The following is a 21,124-nucleotide window of genomic DNA, read 5'->3' as shown; positions in this document are numbered from 1 at the left end:
GTTGCCATGACAACGTCCGTCCGTCTGGCCGGGCTCTATCGGAGCGGGCCAAAATCTCATCGTCGCCCCGCTGGCGGCTTGAGAAAAAGTGCGCCGCCGCCGCGTGCGATTTATGGAGCGTGGAAAAAGGTGGCGCCCGCCGTTCACATTACTCATCTTGAATCTCAACTCTCCCGCTTGATATACTTTTGGTGGCCTTGCGATAAAAGCCCATTTGTCGGCGGAGAGCCGAGGAGAGGCAACGTACAACTTTTCAATATTTGAGAAATGAGATTAGCGCGCTTCAGAGAGAATATCAATGAGAGACGGAAAAGAAAATCCGCTTCTTGCTTTGGGCGGGGTTTAGCGTCGCGCTTGAGAAGCTTTCGTAAGAGCGAGGACTAGATATTCCACGGAGAGTTCCGGCGCCGCGCCGAGTCATCGGTAAATAACGACGACGCGTTTGTGTGGACAAAAAAAGAAGACAAAAAGCCCGGCCGCGACCTTTTATGCGGCAAAAGGTCAAACCGATCAAGATCGGTTCTGCCCTTTTGCCATTCCGCAACGACGCCTTCGGGTCCGGCGCATGGCGTGAATCTTATTTACTGGCGACAAGATTTATGAACAAAATGGAAATGATAACAAAACGTGTTCCTGCGTTACCTCGTACGTCGCCAGCCTGTCCAAATACGACAGCAGCTTCAGTCGGCTCCGACACAACTCCTTCTGCTCCAGCGTCAGCCTGCAGAAAAGAAATTAGCATCGCAATTTGTTAGCATTGCTAGTTGGAAATAATTCCACAAGATGAATGGTAACGCTGACCAGATTTTATTTTTTTTTTTCTTAAACGCCCCGCCAGGTGACGTACTGCACCGTGCCCCCGGGTGAAATCCATTTTCCACGTAATTGAATCCCGGCCGTAAATTAGGCGACCGGCCGCAAACAACAACGTGCTTTATTGGCTGCTGCGTGCGACTTCCAATCTGGGGGCCGGGAAAATAAGCCGACGCCAGGGTTGCACGTCGGAAAATAAAAACACATTTGCGGAGAAGCGGCCACGGTGTGACCACATGAGACGTGACCCCTCCCTTGCCGTTTTAATCCCTCATTACGAGGGCGCACTATCGCCGCTTATCGGCCTTCTTCTACACACACTGCTCGAGATTAACAGCGGCTCATCGTGCTCGCCGCCGCATCAAAGCGCGCCGGCTTAGCGCTGCTACTGCCGCTAATTACAGCCGTCGCTCGTCGAGAGGCGGCAAGTGGTGAGAGGCGGAAATTGTGGGCGCCGCCATGTGTGCGAGAGCAAAATGGAGCATTTTTGGTGACACTCTGATTCATCATTTATGTTGCGTAATGGAGCCCTGCGCTGTACATTCAAACGCCGCCAGACTACGAGTTTATAAAAAAAAGAAAAAAACCACAATACTCTTTGTCGAAAAAATGTTTGCTTGAGTGCGCAGCGGTTGAAATATTAAAGAGTGAAGCAAAAAGTTTCAGGCTTTATGGTTCTTATTGATGTACTTTTTAGTACTGCCATTATTGGGAATGAGCGAACGCTCCGCTGCGAGTGCGACAAACTTCCTCGGGGAAGTTAAACAGCAACGACGAAAGCGAGAGAGAGAAAAAAAAACTGAAAGAAAGCGAGGCCATCGGGTCGTTTGTTTTGCTCTGAGGGGTGCCGCAAAATCCGCGTTTGCTTTCGTCCACTCGCAACGCGGAATATTTTCAAAATACGCCCGGCGGTACCCCGAGGACAAGAAAAGCAAATACTTCAAGATGGTCTTCATTTCCGCACACAGAGCTCGTGATCGATACCGAGCCATTTACGTAACGGCGGTGCAGTTAAAAAGAAATTAAGAGAATTATTATCCATCTCTGGCCTCCGCCTCGGGGCCACACGTTAGTCGGGGCACGCCGCACACACACGCAGGAGAGTTGATGAAGAAGGCAATTCATTAGAGACCAAAGTGATTCCTTTCAATCCAATCAAATTTAGTTTTCAGGGACAGAATGGCGAGCGTGAAAAGTGCGCTGAGGGTTAAGTGGCCAATAAGCGGCGACAATGGCGAGCATCCGGCTGCAGAGAAAAAAAAAAAAAAAACTACATTTGCAAGCAAATGGATTTTTAATGAGCGCCATTTATTTGGGCGTGTTGTTGTTTTATTAATTTTTTTACCTTTGGAGCATTTTAATTGTGCGTAATGCGCGTAGGGAGGGCTCGATGGTGCGAGCGGATCTGCACGTGGAAGAGGTGATTAGTGGCCGCTGAAGGCTTTTTCATTAGTCTTTCACCAGGCGCTTAACAACAAAGGCATAAATTACAGCAAGCTGATTAGCCGCTAATCTCGGCTGGCGCCGTGGCCAAGTTCTCTCGTCCTCGCGAATGTACCCCCTCCCCCCCCTCACAACTAATACGAGGGAAAAGGCCTCATCACGTTTGGAAATGGAGCAGGTCGGCGAGTCTGCTTTGGCTGACCTGCTGAAGTCGACCTTGTCAAGCAGCTCTCGTTTCCTCCTTCTCTCCTTCTCCGTCTGCATCTCCGCCTCCTCCTCCTCTGACAGGTCCTCGTAGGGAAGGTCGTCCAGGTCCACGTCGCCCGGCATGATGAACCTGACAGGTGTCGACGGCGCGGGTGAGCTTCCGGACTTTAATTCGACTGAAAAGGAAAGCGGCGGCGGCGCACCTTCCCCCGTCCTCTCGGTTGCCGATGGCGACGAGGGCCTCCAGGTCGGTGCCCTTCAAGCCGTACTGCAGCAGCTCCTTGGCCGCGTCCACGTTCTCCGGAACGCGCTCCACGCACTCGTGCAGGACCCACGAGCGCTTGCGGATCTTGCTCTGGGGACAACAAAGCCAGAAGAGATGGTGTTAAAAGAAAAAAAAAAAAAAAACGAGTGAAAAGATGTGTCCCACGTACGAGATAATCTTGTATGGAGGCGATGCTGACTGTACTCTTCCTCCACTGCCTTTGGTAGACCAGGTCCGAGTCCAGATTATACGCGTGGGCCAGAGACAGGGCCTCGCCGTATTCTTCATTGTCGATCTGTTGGAAAACAATCCGAATCAAGAACCTGCTCACATCACAGCGTAAAAAAATTCATTGAATAAATAAACAATAGGGGACTGAGAAATGAGCCTTGTGGAACACCACAGGTAATTGTAACATTCGCATAAAGCCTTTGAATGCTCCAAAAAAATAATGTATAGTGGAATATCCATAATTCCATACTACACAAGCAGCCGGTGTGAATACCTCAACAAAGGACTACAACTTCTACATCCTACTTGATATATTAGCATACGGTAGGCACAGTGCTTTATTTACTGTCATAATGTGTGTGGTGGTGGGGGGGGGGGGGATTTAAATAGACGCCCTTTGTTGGCGACGCAGACGCTGCTTTTAATGTCTTATCACTGCCTTCAAAATGATGTGATTCGACAATAACAAGCCCACGCATATTGTGTGTGCGCAAACACACGTATGTGTGTCCGCACACATACATATACACACACAGTGTATCCATCTCAGTCTATGTGTGGGAGTACAAAGCAGCCACATTAGCCAGACTGCACATCCTCGAGGGCAGCGAGAAGCCGGCACATTTAAAGCTGTCGTAGGAGGACATCAAAAAACATTTCGCTCTCGCCGTTTCGGCCTAATGAAAATGTCGGCAGCCTTGCCAGGGAGCGATGGAGAGAGAGAGAGAGAGAAGCACGCACATGCTGAGGGAAGGTCCGACTGCAGAGGAAATCCTTTTCCTGTTCCAAATATATCAGCCACAGATGAGGTCATGTTTTGTTTACCTGTGGACATTTCAAAGCGTCCCCAAAAAAAAAAAAAAAAAAAAATCCCATCTTACTCACTGCAAATTGCAATTTGAAGTGGGAAGTTCGCAGGCCATGTTCAGCGAGCTAACAAAACAGTCGAGTAACCGCGAGTGTACTGTGTAATTAAAAAAAAAAATAAAATCTGCCATACAGTCAACCCCCAATATCGTGAGCCGAGTGGGTGGGGGAGGGCCGGGGGAGCAATCTGCAGCCGGTCTGGGCAGCGAGTGCTCCAAAGCGATAGTAATAATGATGTATGACTTTTAACCGTGGGCTGTTGGAATTTGATGGGCAAGACTAATGGCCGCCAATGATGATGACAGTGATGAAGGCGCCGCTGGATGCCAGCTCATCAAAATGACTGATGAGTCGGCCGCGCTCAAACTTGGAGGGCTTTGTGAAAGTGAAGACCGGCGCCTTTGCCGGCTGCCGCTATTAGCATTAGAAATAGCGTTCTCTTTACCTTTCTCTGGTAGAGCTCCTCAGGCGTGGTGGACCTGAGACTAACCAGCCGGTAGTTCTTGAGGACGGTACGGGGTCGCTTGCGCGGCGGCGCGAAGCGCTCCATCTCCGTCACGTAGTAGAGGCCCTGCTTGATGTAGCCGAAGTAGCGCGCCTTAGCGGAGGACTCCTCGTCCGAATCGGAATCGCCGCCGTCGTCTTCCTCGTCGCCGCTCAAGTTGCTCTCCAGACGTCCGCGCTTCTGGGCCAGCTTCACCTCGCACTGGCGAGCAAAAGACAATGTTCAGAATGCCGAGGAGACAAAATACGTCACGGTTCTCCTTCAGACCTCCAGGCTGAGGAATCCACCGTGGTGCGCGGCGGTGACTCTGGGCGACGGCTCGAACCACTCGCAGGATTTGCCCAGAAGGTTGCGGAGGCTCCCGACGGACGACACGGTGACGGAGCCCGAGCAGCGTGCCAGGATCAGCACCTTGTCGCTCCACCAGTTGATGTCCACCAGCGGCCGGTACTGCTCCTTGTCTGAGAACACAGTCACATGGTTTTATTTGAAATTCATTGCAGAGGTGGAAAATGAGCCCCAGCCATTTTACAATCTCGTTTCCTTGTTAATTGCATTTTTTATTGTTCATCTACTTTATACAGAACAAACAACCTGTGAGAAAAGCTGGCAAAGATTTGCTGAGCATTTTATGTGTTACAAATGATCAGCTTTTTTTTTTCTTTGAGCTATCTTTAACTTTCTGAATTATGGCCGTCATAAAATTCTGTGACGTCGGTGGGATTTGGGGGAAACATCCACTGGACACAAAGCGTGTAATTCGGCGAATAAGAAGCATCAAAGATCATTAAATCGTATCGGCTGCGCTGTGTCAGCGTAAAAAAAAGAAATGAATTAAAAAAAAAAAAAGCTGCTGAGAGCCCCGCGGGCCAAGCTACCTTTTATTTTCTTCCTCCTCTCCAGTGACGTCTTCCACTCCGGATTGATCTCCTCAAATCCTGGCTGCCGGCGAGGGAAGGAGGGAGCGAGGGAGAGGAGAAGAAAGATTAATCTCTCACCCTGTTTACACTCAACGGGCGGGAATACACACACATTTGCAAAAACATCTCTTCTGCCAGACACAAGCTGAGTGGCGGCGACGTACCTGTTGGTCCTGCTCCCACGCCGCCCTCTGCTTCAGCGAGGGGACGTCCCAGAGGGTCAGGCGACCCGAGAAGTGAATGACGGCCAACAGCGTCCCGTCCGGGTTCAGACTCATGCGGAAGACGCCGTCCTGAAAAGGCGCGCACGTCATCATCCAGCCCGAGCCAAAAGAAGACAAAAGAAAGGCTACCTTTTCTTCTCCTTGTCTGCCGAAAAGTCTCAACGTGGGCATCCGTAAGAAACCTCGCTTCTGACTCTGACGGAAAAAAAAAAAAAACACAGGTTAAACAAGGTCAACTGCAAATCAACTTTTGCATTTCTCCTCACCGAGTTGACGTCGTCTTCCGAGCTGGTGACCTGCTTGTAGTGGGGCGAGCCGGACAACACCCTCCACGCCGTCAATCCGTAAGAGGCGGCCTTGGACGATCCGTCGTCCACCGACTCGCAGCCGCCCACCAGCAGCAGCCTGGAAAGGTACGAGAAAATAAACATTTCAGCACGGCCGCCTCGAGCGCCGCCGTGGCTTGTTTGTCGTGTTTTTTTTTCCATCTGTTTATTTTTGATAGCAGTTATGAGTTTGACATAAAAAGTGGTGAGATTAGAAGCCACCGTGTTGCCTTGGTAGGAGAGTTGAATGCGTGTGCAGCATAAGCAACAAAAAGAAGATGAGGGGTGATTGGCTTAACACTGCCCCCTGGCGCCCGCAGGATGTAGAGCAGGCAGCACCTCCCAACCAGCTTTGCAATCAGACGCCAGACAACCTCAAGAGGCCCAACGCGAGATGTCTACGCATGTAAAATCACCTCAGCTGGCCGACTCTTGATCGACCCAATTTCATGTTGCTAAAAGAAAAAGGCTTTTGTTGACGCAACCCTAGAATGGTCCACAACGAGCTGCATTATTCTTTGCCGTGGATGGCGACGCCTTTACATTGACTGGACTTTCCCGGCACTAATCTATATGCAACTGCTTGTGCTGACCCACTTTTCACACCCCGGATCATTAAAGTTTCATCCGGCCCGTTGGCCGGCAAACACTCCACAGTGGCTCTCGGGAGCCGCCGAGGCCGCCAAGGTCAATCTGCGGGAGCGGCGTACCTTTCGGGTCTCCGAAGTCAAAGGTCATCTCCAGAGTTGCGATGATAAAATTGTTAAATAAATATCAATGTTAATAAATATAGACATCTATAATGTGTTGCAACAAAGGGGTGTGCTGACTTTTGAGACGTTCATGGCTACGTGTTGATTTGAGGCAGCAAAAATAAAAAAAACGCTGACACAATTCTGTCACACGAAACACCGTCATTAAATATTTGCAGTTGTCAGGACGATGGCGACGGCCACCTACCGGTAGCTCGGGTGGTAAATAGCCGAAGTGATGCCGCGGGAGTAGTGGGCGGAGAAGCTGAAGGTGTGGTTCTCTTGGAAGTTCTGCTTGGTGCCCACGCTGTCAAAAGAACAACATGCGGCAGGTGAGATAACGTCAACAAGCGAGCGGGACGCCAAAAACATGGACAAAGGAGGTCCCTGAGGACACTGCGGCGACTTAGTGTCAAGCCTGGCGTTCCATTCAAACTGTCAGAAGAACAGGAGGGGGAGGGGGGGAGCAATAAGCTCCCAACAAAATGAAAAGCAATCATTCCAAATAAGCCCCACAATGTTTGGGCCATTTCTCCCGCCGCTTAATTCCCGACTTACGCGCGCACGCCAAAGCCTGGAATAATAGAAACATTTTGCCGCCATTCAAGCCGTGACCTCCAACGTTTCCACTCAGGCTGAATGTCAAGGCGAGGCCTTCACGTATAAACACGGCTGCTTTTTTTTTTTGATTCATGTTTGAAGAGGACGGCGAGGAGACGCGCTGTCGGCCGAGGTCAACGCAATAACGGCGGACACTTTACGAAGCCCTTGGAAAAGATAACAATGGCCTCTTTTAACTCGGCTCCGGGAGAGACAAAATAAGAGAAACGACTCCGGGTAGACAGCCGAGCGAGCGAGCCCAGCTTGTTAAGCGATTTCTTAATGGCTGCTCCAAATTAACAGCCAAGGAGGTCGTTCCAGCGCAGAGAAATGGCCGTGCTCCGGCTTTGGATGTGTTGCTGCGACAGTGTGGATTCGAGGTGAGCGCCCACCTGACGAGGTAGCTCTTGAGCCCGCCCCCGTACGTGATGACCAGCAGCTCGGCCGACCACTGAGCGCCGCCCGTGTATTCCAGGAAGATGAGGCCCGCGACGGCACAGCCAAAATCCCCGGGGAAGCTCGGCTCCTTTGGGCGAGGGGGAAGAAGAAAAGAAAAAAAAAAACGTGACGAGACGGCGGTCAATGAGATGCGACGTATGGAAAATTCCGTTTTGATTGACGCGCGTTATCGGCAAAAAAGATCGCCTGGATAGACGCGCTCGATCGTCATTACGCGAGGGCTGGAAGTGATATGAGGCATGACGGAAGGATAAGAGAAATATCGAGGGAGGGCTTGAAGGAGCATCAAGTGTGCGAGACATACATAAAAAATGGCACCGAAGAAAAAGTTGGCAACAATGCCAAGTCGCGCTTACCGGCGGGATGACAAACAGCTCGCTGCCCACCAGGTCGAAAAGGCGCACCGTGCCCGTGCTGTCGGCGAAGGCCAGCAGGGCGCAGTCGTGGCTCCACGCCACCCGCCGCCACTGAGGGTTGGGGTCCTTTGGCACTGCACAAAACGGCCGAGGATTCATTATCAATACAGATAAGCAAGGTGCCCGCCTGCGAAAATAATCCCTGGCCGCTGCCGCGGCAATAAATCCCAACCCCGAGAAAGAGGCCGGCGATGATGTCGTATATCAGCACGACGCGCTTAAGGAGCTATGGGAGCGCTACATCTTCATAATTGTCTCCCAAAGACAGAATACACAAGAAAGGATCCATCCCGCTTTTACGAAAGTTTTAGTCGGCTGTTTGGCCGAGACGCTGATTCAGCAGAACAGCGTGAGTTTTGCTTTTTCGGTAGCGCTGTGTTAGACAGATAGAGAAGTGTAGCCAACGGCCAAAATCGATAAGTGACACCCTAAAACCTTAAAAAGTGTCCTTGACATTTTTTCCAAGGAAATAGCTTGTTTTCTTAAGCTGGACCCCAAGGCTAGCTAATGATAAAAACAGCAGGGGCCCCAGAATTGCCCCCTGCGGAACGCCACGTGACGGAGGCAACCAAGACTAACACAAAAAGTTCTGTCGGCCAAATAGGACAGAAACCACGCGGATGCTGCCAATGAGTCAGTCAGTCAGATCCAACAAAAGACACACGGCCATAGCTTCCGGTGTCATTAGCTAGCATGAATTGCGCTTGCCCGACGTCATGTTTCATCCAGGCAACCAAAGGCTCTCTCTCCTGGCTCCTTTTTCAATCTGTTCTTCCCATTACACCCCCCCCCCCTCTCCATTATGTATTGCACGCTCTATCTGCAACCGAGTGGGGCTCCATTTCCACATAAATGGCTTTTTTTTTTTTTTAGGATGGAGGGGGGGTAAGACGGCATAAAATAGAATGTTTGCGTCTCTTCCTCTGCCGGCGTGGGTGGAAAGAAATCAGCCGGCTACGCGCGCCTTCCATGTAAAGAAGCCACGTTTATCACAGCTCGACAGCCATGAATTATGAAAGGCGGCAAGCGGGACGATGGCGGGCTTAAGAGGGAGGGGGGCAGGTAAGGCGGGAGGGAGGGAGCGAGCAGGCACAATAACACCGACGCCAAAGCAAGGAGGAGAGGCTCCAAAAAAGAAAATAGACGCTGCTATTTTGTGGACTTCATAATGCAACTAACAGAATTAAAACGACACAACAGAAGATGTATGACACGCTTCTCTGGAGTGCTTCTAAATATTGATTGGATTGTGACCAAACAACGCATCATTGAAATAATCCCCACCACCGAGAGTTGCTCCGCCTACGAGCTAGGCCGAGTGAAGATCCGCAGCCATCTTCAAGCGACCAAGAGCGGCTCGGTTTTAGTCTTTCAAGCCTCATTTTCGGCTTTTTTTTTTTTAATTTTCACTTGATTTTGGACATGCAAAATGTGTTATTGGGACTCTTACCTTGGCATTTCCCAATAACTGAGCCAAATTCATCTCGCACAGATCTGAAGAGAAAAGAAGCAACGGGGAACATACACACACAGAAGTAGTGGATTTTACACACACTCAGTGGATCAAGCACAAAACAGAGCGCATTTGTGTTTGTGCTCGGTAATGACCTGATCTCCACACACTGGTCCTGGACCACGGCCAGGAGTTTTCCGTTACTGCAAAGGTAAAGCCAAAAAGACACATGAGTGAGTTGAACAGGACATTTAATGCAGCAAAGACGAGCGCCGGATCGATAAACAATCAAAGAGCAAACGTTTAGTCGGTGGTTTGTGTGTGTGTACCTCGCGAGCACTGGCTGCCAGCCAATCTGCTTGTTGACCAGCCGCAGGAGACCGAGCGGCAGAGACGAGCTGGACGGGCTGAAAGAGCCAACAGCGAAAAAATCACAACAGAATACAAAACACATTCCATTATGCACTTTTGTTTTTTACCTGTACCACAAATAGTGCAGGATAAGGCGGAATGGGCCTGGAAAAAAAGAGAGATTTCTGTGAGAACACAAATATTGTAAACTTCTGAGACTCATCAATTCCACTTTGTCCTCTGTAGAGGATGTATGTTTTTTGGATGTTGGACGTTTTTTTCACTGGGTCTCAGGAGGGTATACAAAGCAAGCCGATGAGGAAAATTCAGAATTTCTGTCACTTTAACAAAGCAAAACTTACCTGTCACTGCTTTTGCTACAAGGGAGGTGTTTTGTTCCTTGTTGCCACGCAGCTGCAAGAATAAAATAATGAAAACTATGATTTATTTGAGAGGTGGCGTTATTGTGTTTTCATGTCAATTAAAGGAAATTTTATTTATTTTTTTAAATAGGTTTTAATGGTTGTTCTTGATGAACGGGGTAAATTAATTTATGCACCTGACTGCCTCATTGCGTTACATAAGTCATAATCATCCATCATAGAAATAAAAATCAATTGACAGCTTATTATGAAGTGGTTTTAAAAAGAAAACAAGTTGAGTTAACAAAGTTCGAGAATGTTTACGCTACGTGGCTACGCATTGGCTCGAACACCACGTCACTCGTTCACGTTGCGGCTCCTTTTTGGAGTCGCAAATGTGGGAAAAGGAAGGCTGAGACATAAGCTGGAAATGGCAGCCGACTAACCTGAGTGTCAGTCTCCGGAGGCCATTCGGTAATAACGAGTAAATCATACAAAATGTTCTCCTCTTCACCTTCGAGGATGCTATCGTCCGCCATGTTGACTGAAGAGCACAACCGTGACAGCCGACTACGGGAAATCGTGAGGGACAAAAAGAACAAAAGCGGCAGTTTGGGTAAATTGGGAAGAGTGACCTAATTAATTAAACCCCCAAAAAGTTATATTAAGAAGAAGAAACGTCTCACCCATGACACAATATTTCAGTTGGGTTAATTGTGACGTAATTCAATAAACTATTACACACAACAAAATCACAAAGTTTTTTCCCCCAGTATATTTTATTGAAACCACACGTTTTTCATGGTAACAAATGCACAATATTTACAAGTGCAAAGACGTTAAGTTGGAAATCGGCATTTATTTAACGTAGAAAAATGAGACAATACATGTGCGTGTTTGCAATTTGGACAAGAGTGTCAAGAGTGGTAGATTGACAGGTGGACATTCCTGCCTTTCTTCTTCCAACTACGGTGGCCAAGGAAGATCTGGCATCCAAACTCGGAGAGCAGCGCACAGTCCTGCAACAAAGTTGACCTTGCAGTCCTGCAACATAGTTGACCTTGCAGTCCTGCAACATAGTTGACCAGTTTTGCTCTGTTTTCTTTTGTTTTGAATGGAGCATGTGTACCTAATGTAGTGTCCCTTCAAGGTAGACGAAGGCGTGGGTCAGGCTAGGTCGAGTTTCTTTTGCGTCTCGTTCAGTTTGTCTTGCAGCCTCTTCTTCCGCCAGTCGAGAAATTTCCTCCGCATCCTGTTGGCCTGCCAGCCCGCCGCAAAACCCGCTAGGAAGGAGACGACGACAGCCGCCTGCACTGACCTCTCCGAAAAGTCAGCCATATTCGCATATGGCGCTGCAGACCTGACAGCCACACAATACCGGAAGTTAGGTGTCTGGTACAAGTCTCGCGATATTTCAGCTTTTTTTTTTTTTTTTGAATAAAAAATGTCAACTGGATGTCAATTGTCCATCCTTTTTGACCCCATACATTTTGTTTTATTTATTGTGTAGTACCTTAAGACGCATCATTTTATTTAAAAGTTTTTATTTGAAATGATTTTAAATACAAATTATATACTTTTTTTTAAATCCATTTACAATGAGAGTTCCTTTTGTAAACAAGAGTGGCAGATAGGAGTCGGCGCCTTTGTGGTACTTTGTTTGAATACAGGAAATCTGTGGTGGGAAGAGAAAGTGTAGAAGATGAGGGGCTGCAGCAAGCCGTTCGAACATCCCTTCCATATCCTCCTGATGTGCGGAATCATAAGGACCAAGAGTGTAAAAGACTTGCAGCCATCAAATCAGCGGAGACCTCTCACTGCACACTTATCCACTCAGCGTCACATCACCAACGCTACATTCCATGGCCCACACTATCAGCTTGAAGGACCTCTTTGGTGGACTGCATGTGCTCGAGACCCCCCCCCACCAAAAAAAGGATAGTAAGCTGCTCATTCCTGTTGTCAACACAGATTTTAACAGAACCAAAACAAAGAGAAGAGCATAACTGGTGTCCTTGAAATACAAGTGGATTTTTACAACACAAATTATCATTGAGAGTAAAAAGAAGTCACCCAGACAGGGGGCACTACAGTCCAACAACGCTAAAGCCAAAAAAAAAAACAAATACTGCCGAGCCGAGAACAACGGCGGGTGCATGGCACCCAAGTGACCTTTTTTTCCACATTTTCTTTTTTTATTTTTTTTTGTCACGCTGCTTGTAGTCGTAAGGCTTCTCAGGGCGATGATGACACGCCGGAATGTGCGGCTACCAAAACGGACTGGATCTGTTGTGTACTAGTGCGTAGGAGGACTTCTGATGACACTATTAGAAAATAGCAGTAGCAATTCAAGTCCGATTAGAAAGTCGATTGAGCGGGAACGAGTTGTCGAGTGATTGTGACAACTTGCGGCCAATGGAACGCAATTTGTTTTGATGGCGCGCGCGCGCACGTAGCCCCTCGCAAGATGGCCGCTCCGGTCCCCACTCGCTCGCACCTGTACACATTCTTACCAGGTTAGAAACACAAACACGCGGGCGCGCGCACACATACACGTAGAAAAGAGGCCAGCTGGCGTGGTGGGCGGGGACATGAACTGAGTGTACAAAAATGTCCCGGCTGAGTCTCTGCGTCGGTCTGTGAGTGTTGAGGGGCGGGGTGGGGGGGGCGGTGCTGGCAGCGTGTGCGCACGCGCGTGCGTGTTCAGTCGTTGTCGTCGTCGTCTTCGCTCTCCTCGATGCCGTCGCTGTCCTCTTGCTCCTCATCCTCTTCCTCCGTGTCGGGGATGTCCCACTGGGGGTGGTTGTCCAACATGGCCTTGGCCTCGTGCACCTCCAGCTGCGCAAACGTGTCACAGCGTGTCACATGACAAGTCCCGCACACGGACATTGCTGCTTTTCATTCAGCGAGTTTCGAGCACCCACCTTAAGCGGTTTGATTTGATCCAGTCCCAAGTAGGAATCCGATCGCAGGATGACCGAATATTGATAGTTGCCCGTTTTGGAAGGCGCCGGAAACTTCAGCTCCACCTGGACGAACGCGAACAGACGCCGTCAAACATGCCGCACGTACTTCCGATGACAAGTGTTTCCTTGACGTGTGGAAATTCTCTGGACCCACCTCCTCGGTATCCTTGAGCGTGCAGACGTGGTAGGGCATGGACACGAGGGTCTGGTCGCGCCGGTCGGCGATGTAGAGCCACCACCACTCCTGCTTCTCCTCGGGGTAGTAGAGGCTGTAGGCCGCGTGCGTCACCTTGGACTTGGTCTCCAGCAGGGCGCGCTCTCGCCGCTGGATGCTCTGCTGCAGCGCCTCCCACTCCTGGCGAGTCAAAGTTTGAGAGGTTTCTAAGGCGATCCCAGTTTTTTTATTTATCGTCCGTGTCGGCGTGTCCCGCTTTACCGACCTCCTCGTCGTCTCCGGCCATCTCGTCCACTTCGGTGTCGCTCTGCTTGTCGCTGTCTTCGTCTCTCTCGCTGGGAGAGTCTTTGTTGGTCTCGGCCTCGTCCGACTCGCTTCCTTTGTCCGAGACCTCCTCGTCCTCCTCCTTGGCCGCCGAGGGCGTCTCCTGCTAGGCGCGCAAGTACGACACCACGTTTGGTCACGTTTATGAAGAGCGAGGGTCCGCGCCATGGGCAACTTACGTTTCCCGCTACTACGCTGCCGTTGGCCTGCTTGCTTTTGACGGGCGCCGGCGTGGTCTTTTTCTTGGTTAGCTTTTTCTTCTTGGATTTGGCTGTCTTCTTGGTACCTTTGTTCTTGTTCTGCCACACTTGCTTTGCTTTCGTTTTGCTCGCGTCTCCCTGTTGAGCAAGAAAAAATGTGACGCCACTCGGAAACATTGATTCCATTTCTTTGAATGTTCATCTTAAGGTCCGTGCGGAAGTTTTAAGCAAAGCGGCTTCTGCATTTATTCCATGATCCCACCATACTGCGCTGAATTGTCTTCCTCGTGTGGATCTGGATTGAGTGCTTTGCCAGTTAGTCCTTACCACTTCCTCCGTCGGGGCGGACTCCTCTCCTGGACACGGTGAAGTCTCCTGCTCCTTTTCAAACACCTCCTGCACAACAAGTACAGGCAGCGTTGATTCACTTTTGAAAAGAAATAGGGCAACACTGCCCTCTAGTGTTCATCTGTAGAAATGCTTGTGCATCTCAGATCGATCAGGTACATGTCATTTTTCATGCCTCGTGTCAAAGAAATGCTGACACTTACCACCATTCGTTTTCTGGTCAAGGTGACCGTAACCGTGACGATGGAGCCCGCCGTGATGTTGTTGCTGTCTTCGTCGTCGAGGACTGCACAGACATGGACCGTCAGTGCGGGACAACAGCTGCAGGTCTCACAGACAGGCGTGTACGTTTCCATGCTGACCTTGTAGTTTGGTGTCCATGGTGATGTGAGGGAAGCTGCCCAGCACGGCCATGACCTCGTCGTACTTCTCCTCGCCCATGAAGCGCAGCATGCTGCGTCGGTCCGAGTCTTTGAGACTCACCAGGTCCTGCAGACTGCGGACCTTGTACTTTTTGGAGATGCAGTAGCGGAGGTGCTCCTCCTCAAAGTGGGGCAGCTGCAGCAGGGGCGACTTGGACTCCTGCAGGCCCTGCACGATCATCTGGGTCAGCTTCATGCAGTTCTCGATGGTGACCAGGCGAGGGGCGTGGAAACCTGCACCAAATGCAAGTCGTAAGAGTCACATGAGGACAGCAACGAGTGATAAACAGCCTGACCTCCTCTGCTGTTGGCCATCATGGTGAGCTGACAGCCCACGTTGATCATCTCCTGGAGGAGAGCCGGACTCTTCTTCACCACGAATCTCTGATCTGAAGCGGAACACGGCGGGTTACGTGATCGTTTCGGACGCCATCTTGTTCACGTGTGGTCTGACCTTCGTCCAGCTCCTCGGACACGTCCATGCGTGCCAGGTGCGAGAGGACCAACACTCGGGCTTTCAGACTGTACGGGTAGCAGAAGGGAGGCTCCTTCTTCTTCACGTTGATGTTCCCCAGCTCACGAATCAACTGCAAGGTGTGCAATTTGTTTCCATTTGACACGTAGTATTTTTAAAGGAATTTTTGTGCCACACTGAAAGAAAGAAATATGAGCGTGAGAGTGCAGGCAAGATTGTAACCTGTGGCACTTCAATGTTGTCGGTGGGTCGGATGGTGGCTTCTTTATTGCTGCGAGGGTCAAACTCAAACGCTGCTGTTAGCACCATGACTAACCCTGCAAACACAATTGGGAGAAGAAAGAAAAACATGACTTTGTCCTAAGTTAACAACATGATGAATCGAGCCGACACGTACGCTTCATGTTCATGTTGGGCGTCTTGTACATGAAATGCATGAAGAGCTGAGTGGTGTTGATGAGGATCTGGTCTCCGCTGTATCGGATGGAGCGGTACCACCACGTGCCCTGATACACAAAGCGCACTGAAATAAAAAAACACACAAAACATTTCGCCCAAGAATACAAGAAGACGACTTACCACCACAACAGGGAGGATAACCATGAAGGCCAGACCGTACACCAGCAACACCTAAAAGAGATCACAAAGGATTAGAGCTCGAGCTGTTTTATATGCGTGAGCCTTTATACTGCCACCTGGTGGTCAAATTGTGCACACCGGAAATCGCCAGACTGAGTTAATATTTCATAACCAATTAAATCCTCATGTTATGACTATATGTTTTTATTAAGTCTAATATAAAGTGTGATTTAACAAGAGTGCATTTTAATTCATTTAAATGGGTTTGAAGGATGCGAGACAGGCAAAAGTACACAATAAATATTGTCACGTGCCGCGATATTGGTGAATTTCACCTAACACAGGGTAAGTCCAGAACGGTGATAAATGAAGGGGGGGGGGGGGGGGGGGGTCACCCCACACTGCTGAGTAATGTTTGGATATGACAAAAAAAAGATAAACACCAGCATTGAGTTCTTCTGGTCCACAATCCAGGCAGGCAGGGCGATGCCAAAACTGGTTGCTGCAAAAACAAACAGGTTTGAGAAACGATGCCGACCTTCTCGTCCCTTCCTTCCATTCACAAACTCACCGCCTGGCCCATCCGGGTTGCCGTACATTTCCCAGTTCTTGCGGGACTGTTCATTGGTGAGACTGCGAGCAGACAAAAGGACACTCAATGGCGGAACGCGCGTTTGCCGAGGGAGGCGAGGCGAAGGCGAGCGGGACCGTACGCGGCGTAAGCTTTGGCGATCCTCATGAACGTGGCCTCGTCGCCGCCTCGGTCCGGATGGAATTTCAACGACAGCACGCGGTACTGCTTCTTGATCTCCGACAGAGACGAGCCCTGCGCGACGGCAAACGAAAAGACAACCGGGCTGAGTTTCAGAGGGACGGCGAAAGTCTTTTCAAATCTCCCGCAAGCGAATTTACCGGGTCCAAGCTGAGGACTTCGTAAGGGTTGTACTCCTGGTACTCCCTGTCCAGCTTAGACACCTTGTATGCCAGCAACAGGAACACGGCCCAGCCAAACAACAAGGCGGCTTTCCTGAAAACACACACAAGACTTAAAAACATGAAAGCTTTTGATGCAGACAGCTTCCGTGCTGGCTCTCGTTTCGATAACGCGGCCGATGGTGTCATCTTCCACGTTCGGATGTTTGGTATCCGCGCGTGCAACTTCAACTAGTTTCCATGACAATAGCAAAGCCCGCAAGGTCTGCTCTGCATCAGCATCTGTTGCCATGACAACCCTCCCTCCACCTCTGGCCAGTTAAAAGTCGTCGGCCAACGTGAGGAGGAAAAAGCAACGCCGCCGCAAGAACCAAGCCGTTATATTACGAAAGAAAAAGAAAAGAAAAGGAAATGGTCACAAAATGAAGAGGGGGAAAGGTCACAAGGAACCATGAGACGGAATATGCCTGGCGAATCAATCGTACGTTTGCATTTCCTTGTCAGCGCGGCGCTCGCCACTCCCAAAATAGTGACACGAGTAACTAAATTTAGAGCGGCGTCCTTTTGTAAAGCGGCGCGGCGAGGGTTCCAAAAACGGAGGCTCACGACGCTGAGACATGAAACAACACAACAGCGACTTGTGCTCACTTGAGTGTGGGGACGACGCTCTGCTGAGACTTGAGGAGTCGCAGTCGGTACCACAGGCACCTGCCGTGCACCCTCCGCAGGCTCTTGAGGCGCAATTGTTCTACAAAAAAACAAAAAAAAACACATCAGCATCATTTCATCGAGTTAGCAGCCTGACCCGCATCAATGTTACACAATCCGATATTGACATTGTATCAGCTGCTGCCTGTGATGACATGGCAAGAATTCAAGGCAAACTCGCTGAGAACGTTACATAAGCCGCTGGAGTTATTGCCGGCCTTGTTGACAAACACGTCCAGATAAGCTCTTATCAGCCAGCTGTTACACAAATGTACCAAATGTCTTTACTCCCTAATCACTCTGAGTGGACCGAGATAGTCCACTGAAAAAAACACTCAGTATCCGTCGTCACTCGGGCAAACCGGAAGCCATGGCTGACAGGGGCTGTCTTCAGGCTGCTGAGGGCCAGGGACAAAGCCTTCCGGGCGGGGGATGAGGCTGGCTTGAGGACTGCGAGGGCCGACCTGTCCCGGGGCATCAAAGAAGCGAAGAGGGCGTTCTCGGGCAAAATTACCGCTCACTTCAAGGACAGCAGGGACGCACGGCGCCTTTGGCAGGGCATTCAGACCATCACGGACTACAAGCCCGCGCCGCAGAGCTGTGATGGCGACGTCCGTCTGCTCAATGACCTCAACCGCTTCTTTGCTCGCTTCGACGCTCAGAACAGCACTTGCCCGCTGAAGGCCACTCCCCCTTCCCACGAGCTGCCCCTGTGCCTCTCCGCCGACAGCGTGAGGAGGACGCTTGCCGCTATCGACATCCGTAAGGCGGCGGGCCCGGACAACATCCCGGGTCGAGCGCTGAAGGACTGCGCTGGTGAGCTGACGGATGTCTTCACGGACATCTTTAACACTTCCCTGCAGCAGGCCATCGTCCCGTCGAGTTTCAAAGCAGCCACCATCGTACCTGTGCCGAAGAAGCCTGCTCCATCCTGCTTCAATGACTACCGCCCCGTGGCACTTACGCCCATCGTCATGAAGTGCTTTGAGCGGCTTGTCTTGGAGCACATCCGGTCAGTTCTCCCCCCCACCATTGACCCCTTCCAGTTTGCGTACCGAGCCAAACGGTCCTCTGAGGAGGCCATCTGCTCTGCCCTCCACTCGGCCCTCACCCACCTGGAGGGGAAGGACTCGTATGTGAGGTTGCTGTTTGTGGACTTCAGTTCTGCCTTCAACACCATTGTGCCGCAGCGTCTCATCGGCAAACTTGACAAGCTGGGCCTCAGTACCGGCCTCTGCAACTGGCTACTGGACTTCCTCTGTCAGAGGCCACAGGTGGTACGTGTTGGCGACAAGATCTCCGCCAGCATCACGCTGAGCACAGGGGCCCCCCAAGGCTGCGTGCTCAGTCCGCTGCTCTTCACCCTCCTGACGCATGACTGCGCTGCCACCTGCAGCGGCAACCGCATAGTGAAGTTTGCTGACGACACGACTCTGGTGGGTCTCATCACCAAGGGAGACGAGACTCAATACAGGCTGGAGGTTGACCTTCTGACCGCGTGGTGCAGGGACAACAACCTCCTGCTGAACGTCGACAAGACCAAGGAGATTGTCGTTGACTTCCGGAAGGGTCACGCCCAACACCTGCCGCTGACCATCGACGGTGCTGTGGTGGAGAGAGTGAGCAGCGCCAAGTTCCTGGGGGTGCACATCAGTGAGGATCTCTCCTGGTCCACCAACACCGCGTCGCTGGCGAAGAAGGCCCGGCGCCGCCTGTACTTCCTTCGGAAACTCAGGCGAGCGGGGACTCCTCCGGCCGTCATGACTACGTTTTACCGCGGCACCATTGAGAGCGTCCTCTCCAGCTGTATTGCTGTCTGGGGTGGCAGCTGCACTGACCAAGACTTGAAGGCCCTGCAGCGCATTGTGAAAACGGCTAGTAAGACTATTGGTGCTTCTCTCCCCTCCTTGAAGGACATTTACACCTCCCATCTCACCCGCAAGGCGACCAAGATTGTGAGTGATGTGAGTCACCCCGCTCACCCTTTGTTTGAACTTCTGCCCTCTGGGAGGCGGTACAGGAGCCTGCGCTCCCGCACCACCAGACTTTCCAACAGCTTCGTACTCCAGGCTGTTAGGATCCTGAACTCGCTCCCCCTTTCAGCGTAGCGTCCTGTTCTTGCTGTATGCTCACTGGCTCGGTTTTGCCCCTCATATTCAATGGGTTATTGGTCTGTTTTTATTCATCGCTCATTTTATTTTATTTATTATTTATTATTTATGGTTTGTGCCTACTTGTTTTTGTTTTGTGTCGCCTACTTGTATGTCTCGTCACCGTGGGATGGAGGAAACGGAATTTCGGTTTCTTTGTGTGTCTTGACGTATGAAGGGATTGACAATAAAGCTGACTTTGACTTTGACTTTGACTTTGATTCACCACCAGGAGGCAGTATAAGACAGCCAAACAGTGATACGGTGCAACTCCTCTCAACCCATCAGTACGGTATTGATATTAATCATTCTTCACAAAAGTTCAAGAATACATGACAGATTGATAGTTATACGGTCAGTCTACACGTGTTGTCATTGCTGAAAGGCCTCATTTGTTATGCTGCATGCAAATGGAAAAAGATGCCAAGCAAGGATGTCCTGCAAGCATTTAGAAATCAATTTCAAGCATTCTTAAATCAATTTCAATTTGAGATTGCTTCACTATACTTTTCCTTTTCACTAGTTAAACCGTGACCTTTTTTTTCTATTGCTGAAGTGACAATTTAACTAAATCCCCGTCGAAGGCAAAGCCACGTTACTATTGAGGAATTACTCTCGTGTACTGCAATGCACGGGCACTACTTGACCTCTGTCTTACTAGCAGTACGTGAATCGCGTCATGCTAACTACGAAATATACGTCAACGGTAGTACTAGCATCACGTAATAATAGTGCAGTACAACTGTACAACAATACTAGTAATAGTATCACGCACTTGTCAACTAGGGCACGGTTTTGAGTTATTCGTAACATGTAATTGTATCATGAATCATCATGAATGCTCGGACTCATGGAAAGACTAATAAAATGATACTAGTCAACATCAATCAGTTCACTAGATGTCAACTAGTGCGCACTTGTAACATGTCTTGGCAGTACGGAGAGAAGTCACACTGCTAGCAGTTTGGGTAAAACCACTCAACTTGTGCGGACAAAGAGCGTCCTGGGAGATGAAGCTGAAGCTTCGGCAAAACGAATCAACGCACCGAGTGCCAACGGGTTCGGGACGCTCGCGGGAGCCGTCCCTTAGCTCAAGCTAGCAACGGAGCCCGACATCGGGGCCTTACCAGCATTCTGATCCCGGGGCCAGAGGTAATAGGTGGCCGGGATCACGATGAGTCCCACGAACGACGTGAGAAAGTAGAAAAAGGTGTTGCCGCTGTCGTCGTACTGGAACTGCTGGCCGGCCATTTCGTCAGTCGCGGCGCCGTCCGAGCGTCGTTCGCCGCCGCGGGACGTCCGTGGGGCCGCTGCTTCTGCTGCTTGTGCCGCTGGAAGCCCGCTGAGGCTGAGTGGCGTTAGGTAGCCGGCTAGCCAGCTAGCATCCAACCAGATGAGTAAGAGGCATACGTGGTGTACGCATGCGCAATCGGATTCTTCTTCTTCGCTGCGTCCCCGCCCCGCATTTTGTTACATTGTCTTTACTGCCCTCAATAGGCCATAATGCACATACGTCAGCGTGAAAACATTTGTTTTGAACTGTCATTAAACAATTAAACACGAGATAATGTGGCCTACACAGCAGCTCTTGAATAAAAGTGTCATTTTAAAGACTGACATTTGTGAGGGCTGAAACTGGATTCATGGCAT

At 50.2% G+C, this 21,124-nt stretch overlaps 3 protein-coding genes across 8 annotated transcripts in view; all 3 read right to left on the bottom strand.

The window, feature by feature from the left end:
• The window catches only part of nbas (NBAS subunit of NRZ tethering complex), a 31,513-nt gene extending 20,759 nt beyond the window's left edge, over positions 1-10,754 (bottom strand). The window contains exons 1-19 of the mRNA XM_037244525.1: positions 10,641-10,754; positions 10,195-10,246; positions 9,961-9,997; positions 9,811-9,888; positions 9,637-9,684; positions 9,479-9,522; positions 7,969-8,102; positions 7,546-7,679; positions 6,762-6,860; positions 5,742-5,880; positions 5,605-5,670; positions 5,416-5,544; positions 5,210-5,273; positions 4,599-4,792; positions 4,272-4,532; positions 2,898-3,023; positions 2,667-2,818; positions 2,459-2,593; positions 643-721 (exon numbers count right to left, since the gene is read on the bottom strand). Coding sequence (XP_037100420.1) covers positions 643-721; positions 2,459-2,593; positions 2,667-2,818; positions 2,898-3,023; positions 4,272-4,532; positions 4,599-4,792; positions 5,210-5,273; positions 5,416-5,544; positions 5,605-5,670; positions 5,742-5,880; positions 6,762-6,860; positions 7,546-7,679; positions 7,969-8,102; positions 9,479-9,522; positions 9,637-9,684; positions 9,811-9,888; positions 9,961-9,997; positions 10,195-10,246; positions 10,641-10,733 — 2,064 coding nt within the window. The 5' untranslated portion in view covers positions 10,734-10,754. The remainder of the gene's footprint in view (positions 1-642; positions 722-2,458; positions 2,594-2,666; positions 2,819-2,897; positions 3,024-4,271; positions 4,533-4,598; positions 4,793-5,209; positions 5,274-5,415; positions 5,545-5,604; positions 5,671-5,741; positions 5,881-6,761; positions 6,861-7,545; positions 7,680-7,968; positions 8,103-9,478; positions 9,523-9,636; positions 9,685-9,810; positions 9,889-9,960; positions 9,998-10,194; positions 10,247-10,640) is intronic.
• Positions 10,755-10,999: 245 nt separating this feature from the next.
• Positions 11,000-11,582, bottom strand: LOC119117846 (mitoregulin-like). Of its 5 annotated transcripts, none has more exons than XM_037244428.1 (2): positions 11,322-11,582; positions 11,000-11,245 (listed from the first exon to the last, which is right to left on the bottom strand). In XM_037244428.1, the coding sequence occupies exon 1, from the start codon at positions 11,530-11,532 to the stop codon at positions 11,362-11,364; it is 171 nt and encodes a 56-aa protein (XP_037100323.1). In that variant the 5' UTR covers positions 11,533-11,582; the 3' UTR covers positions 11,000-11,245; positions 11,322-11,361. The 5 variants fall into 5 exon arrangements, with proteins under 5 accessions (XP_037100323.1, XP_037100324.1, XP_037100322.1 ...); XM_037244429.1 differs by having other exon boundaries at positions 11,000-11,242; XM_037244427.1 differs by having other exon boundaries at positions 11,000-11,218; positions 11,323-11,582.
• A 198-nt stretch (positions 11,583-11,780) lies between these two features.
• On the bottom strand, positions 11,781-20,870 carry sec63 (SEC63 homolog, protein translocation regulator). Of its 2 annotated transcripts, XM_037244624.1 has the most exons (19): positions 20,602-20,870; positions 17,265-17,364; positions 16,596-16,710; positions 16,397-16,509; positions 16,255-16,316; positions 16,127-16,185; positions 15,684-15,734; positions 15,502-15,610; positions 15,327-15,421; positions 15,084-15,216; positions 14,926-15,018; positions 14,570-14,863; positions 14,411-14,493; positions 14,187-14,255; positions 13,839-13,997; positions 13,601-13,762; positions 13,315-13,515; positions 13,119-13,223; positions 11,781-13,032 (listed from the first exon to the last, which is right to left on the bottom strand). In XM_037244624.1, the coding sequence occupies exons 1-19, from the start codon at positions 20,723-20,725 to the stop codon at positions 12,898-12,900; spliced, it is 2,262 nt and encodes a 753-aa protein (XP_037100519.1). In that variant the 5' UTR covers positions 20,726-20,870; the 3' UTR covers positions 11,781-12,897. The 2 variants fall into 2 exon arrangements, with proteins under 2 accessions (XP_037100519.1, XP_037100520.1); XM_037244625.1 differs by lacking the exons at positions 17,265-17,364; positions 20,602-20,870 and adding an exon at positions 16,759-16,882 and having other exon boundaries at positions 16,596-16,728.
• Positions 20,871-21,124: the final 254 nt, after the last annotated feature.

Source organism: Syngnathus acus, chromosome 24 (assembly GCF_901709675.1).
Source record: "Syngnathus acus chromosome 24, fSynAcu1.2, whole genome shotgun sequence".
NCBI lineage: Eukaryota > Metazoa > Chordata > Actinopteri > Syngnathiformes > Syngnathidae > Syngnathus > Syngnathus acus.
Note: the sequence above shows the minus strand (reverse complement) of the source record. Positions and strands in the feature narration are given on the sequence as shown.

Excerpts from the sequence above, each read along its gene's own strand:
- LOC119117846 (XM_037244428.1), bottom strand. The coding sequence starts at position 11,532 with ATGGCTGACTTTTCGGAGAGGTCAGTGCAGGCGGCTGTCGTCGTCTCC.
- sec63 (XM_037244624.1), bottom strand. The coding sequence starts at position 20,725 with ATGGCCGGCCAGCAGTTCCAGTACGACGACAGCGGCAACACCTTTTTC. Across the intron at positions 15,735-16,126 it reads ACCAGAAGAACTCAATGCTG|GTGTTGCTGGTGTACGGTCT; the intron begins GTGTTTATCTTT and ends GATCTCTTTTAG. Across the intron at positions 13,224-13,314 it reads CGCTCAAGGATACCGAGGAG|GTGGAGCTGAAGTTTCCGGC; the intron begins GTGGGTCCAGAG and ends GCGTTCGTCCAG.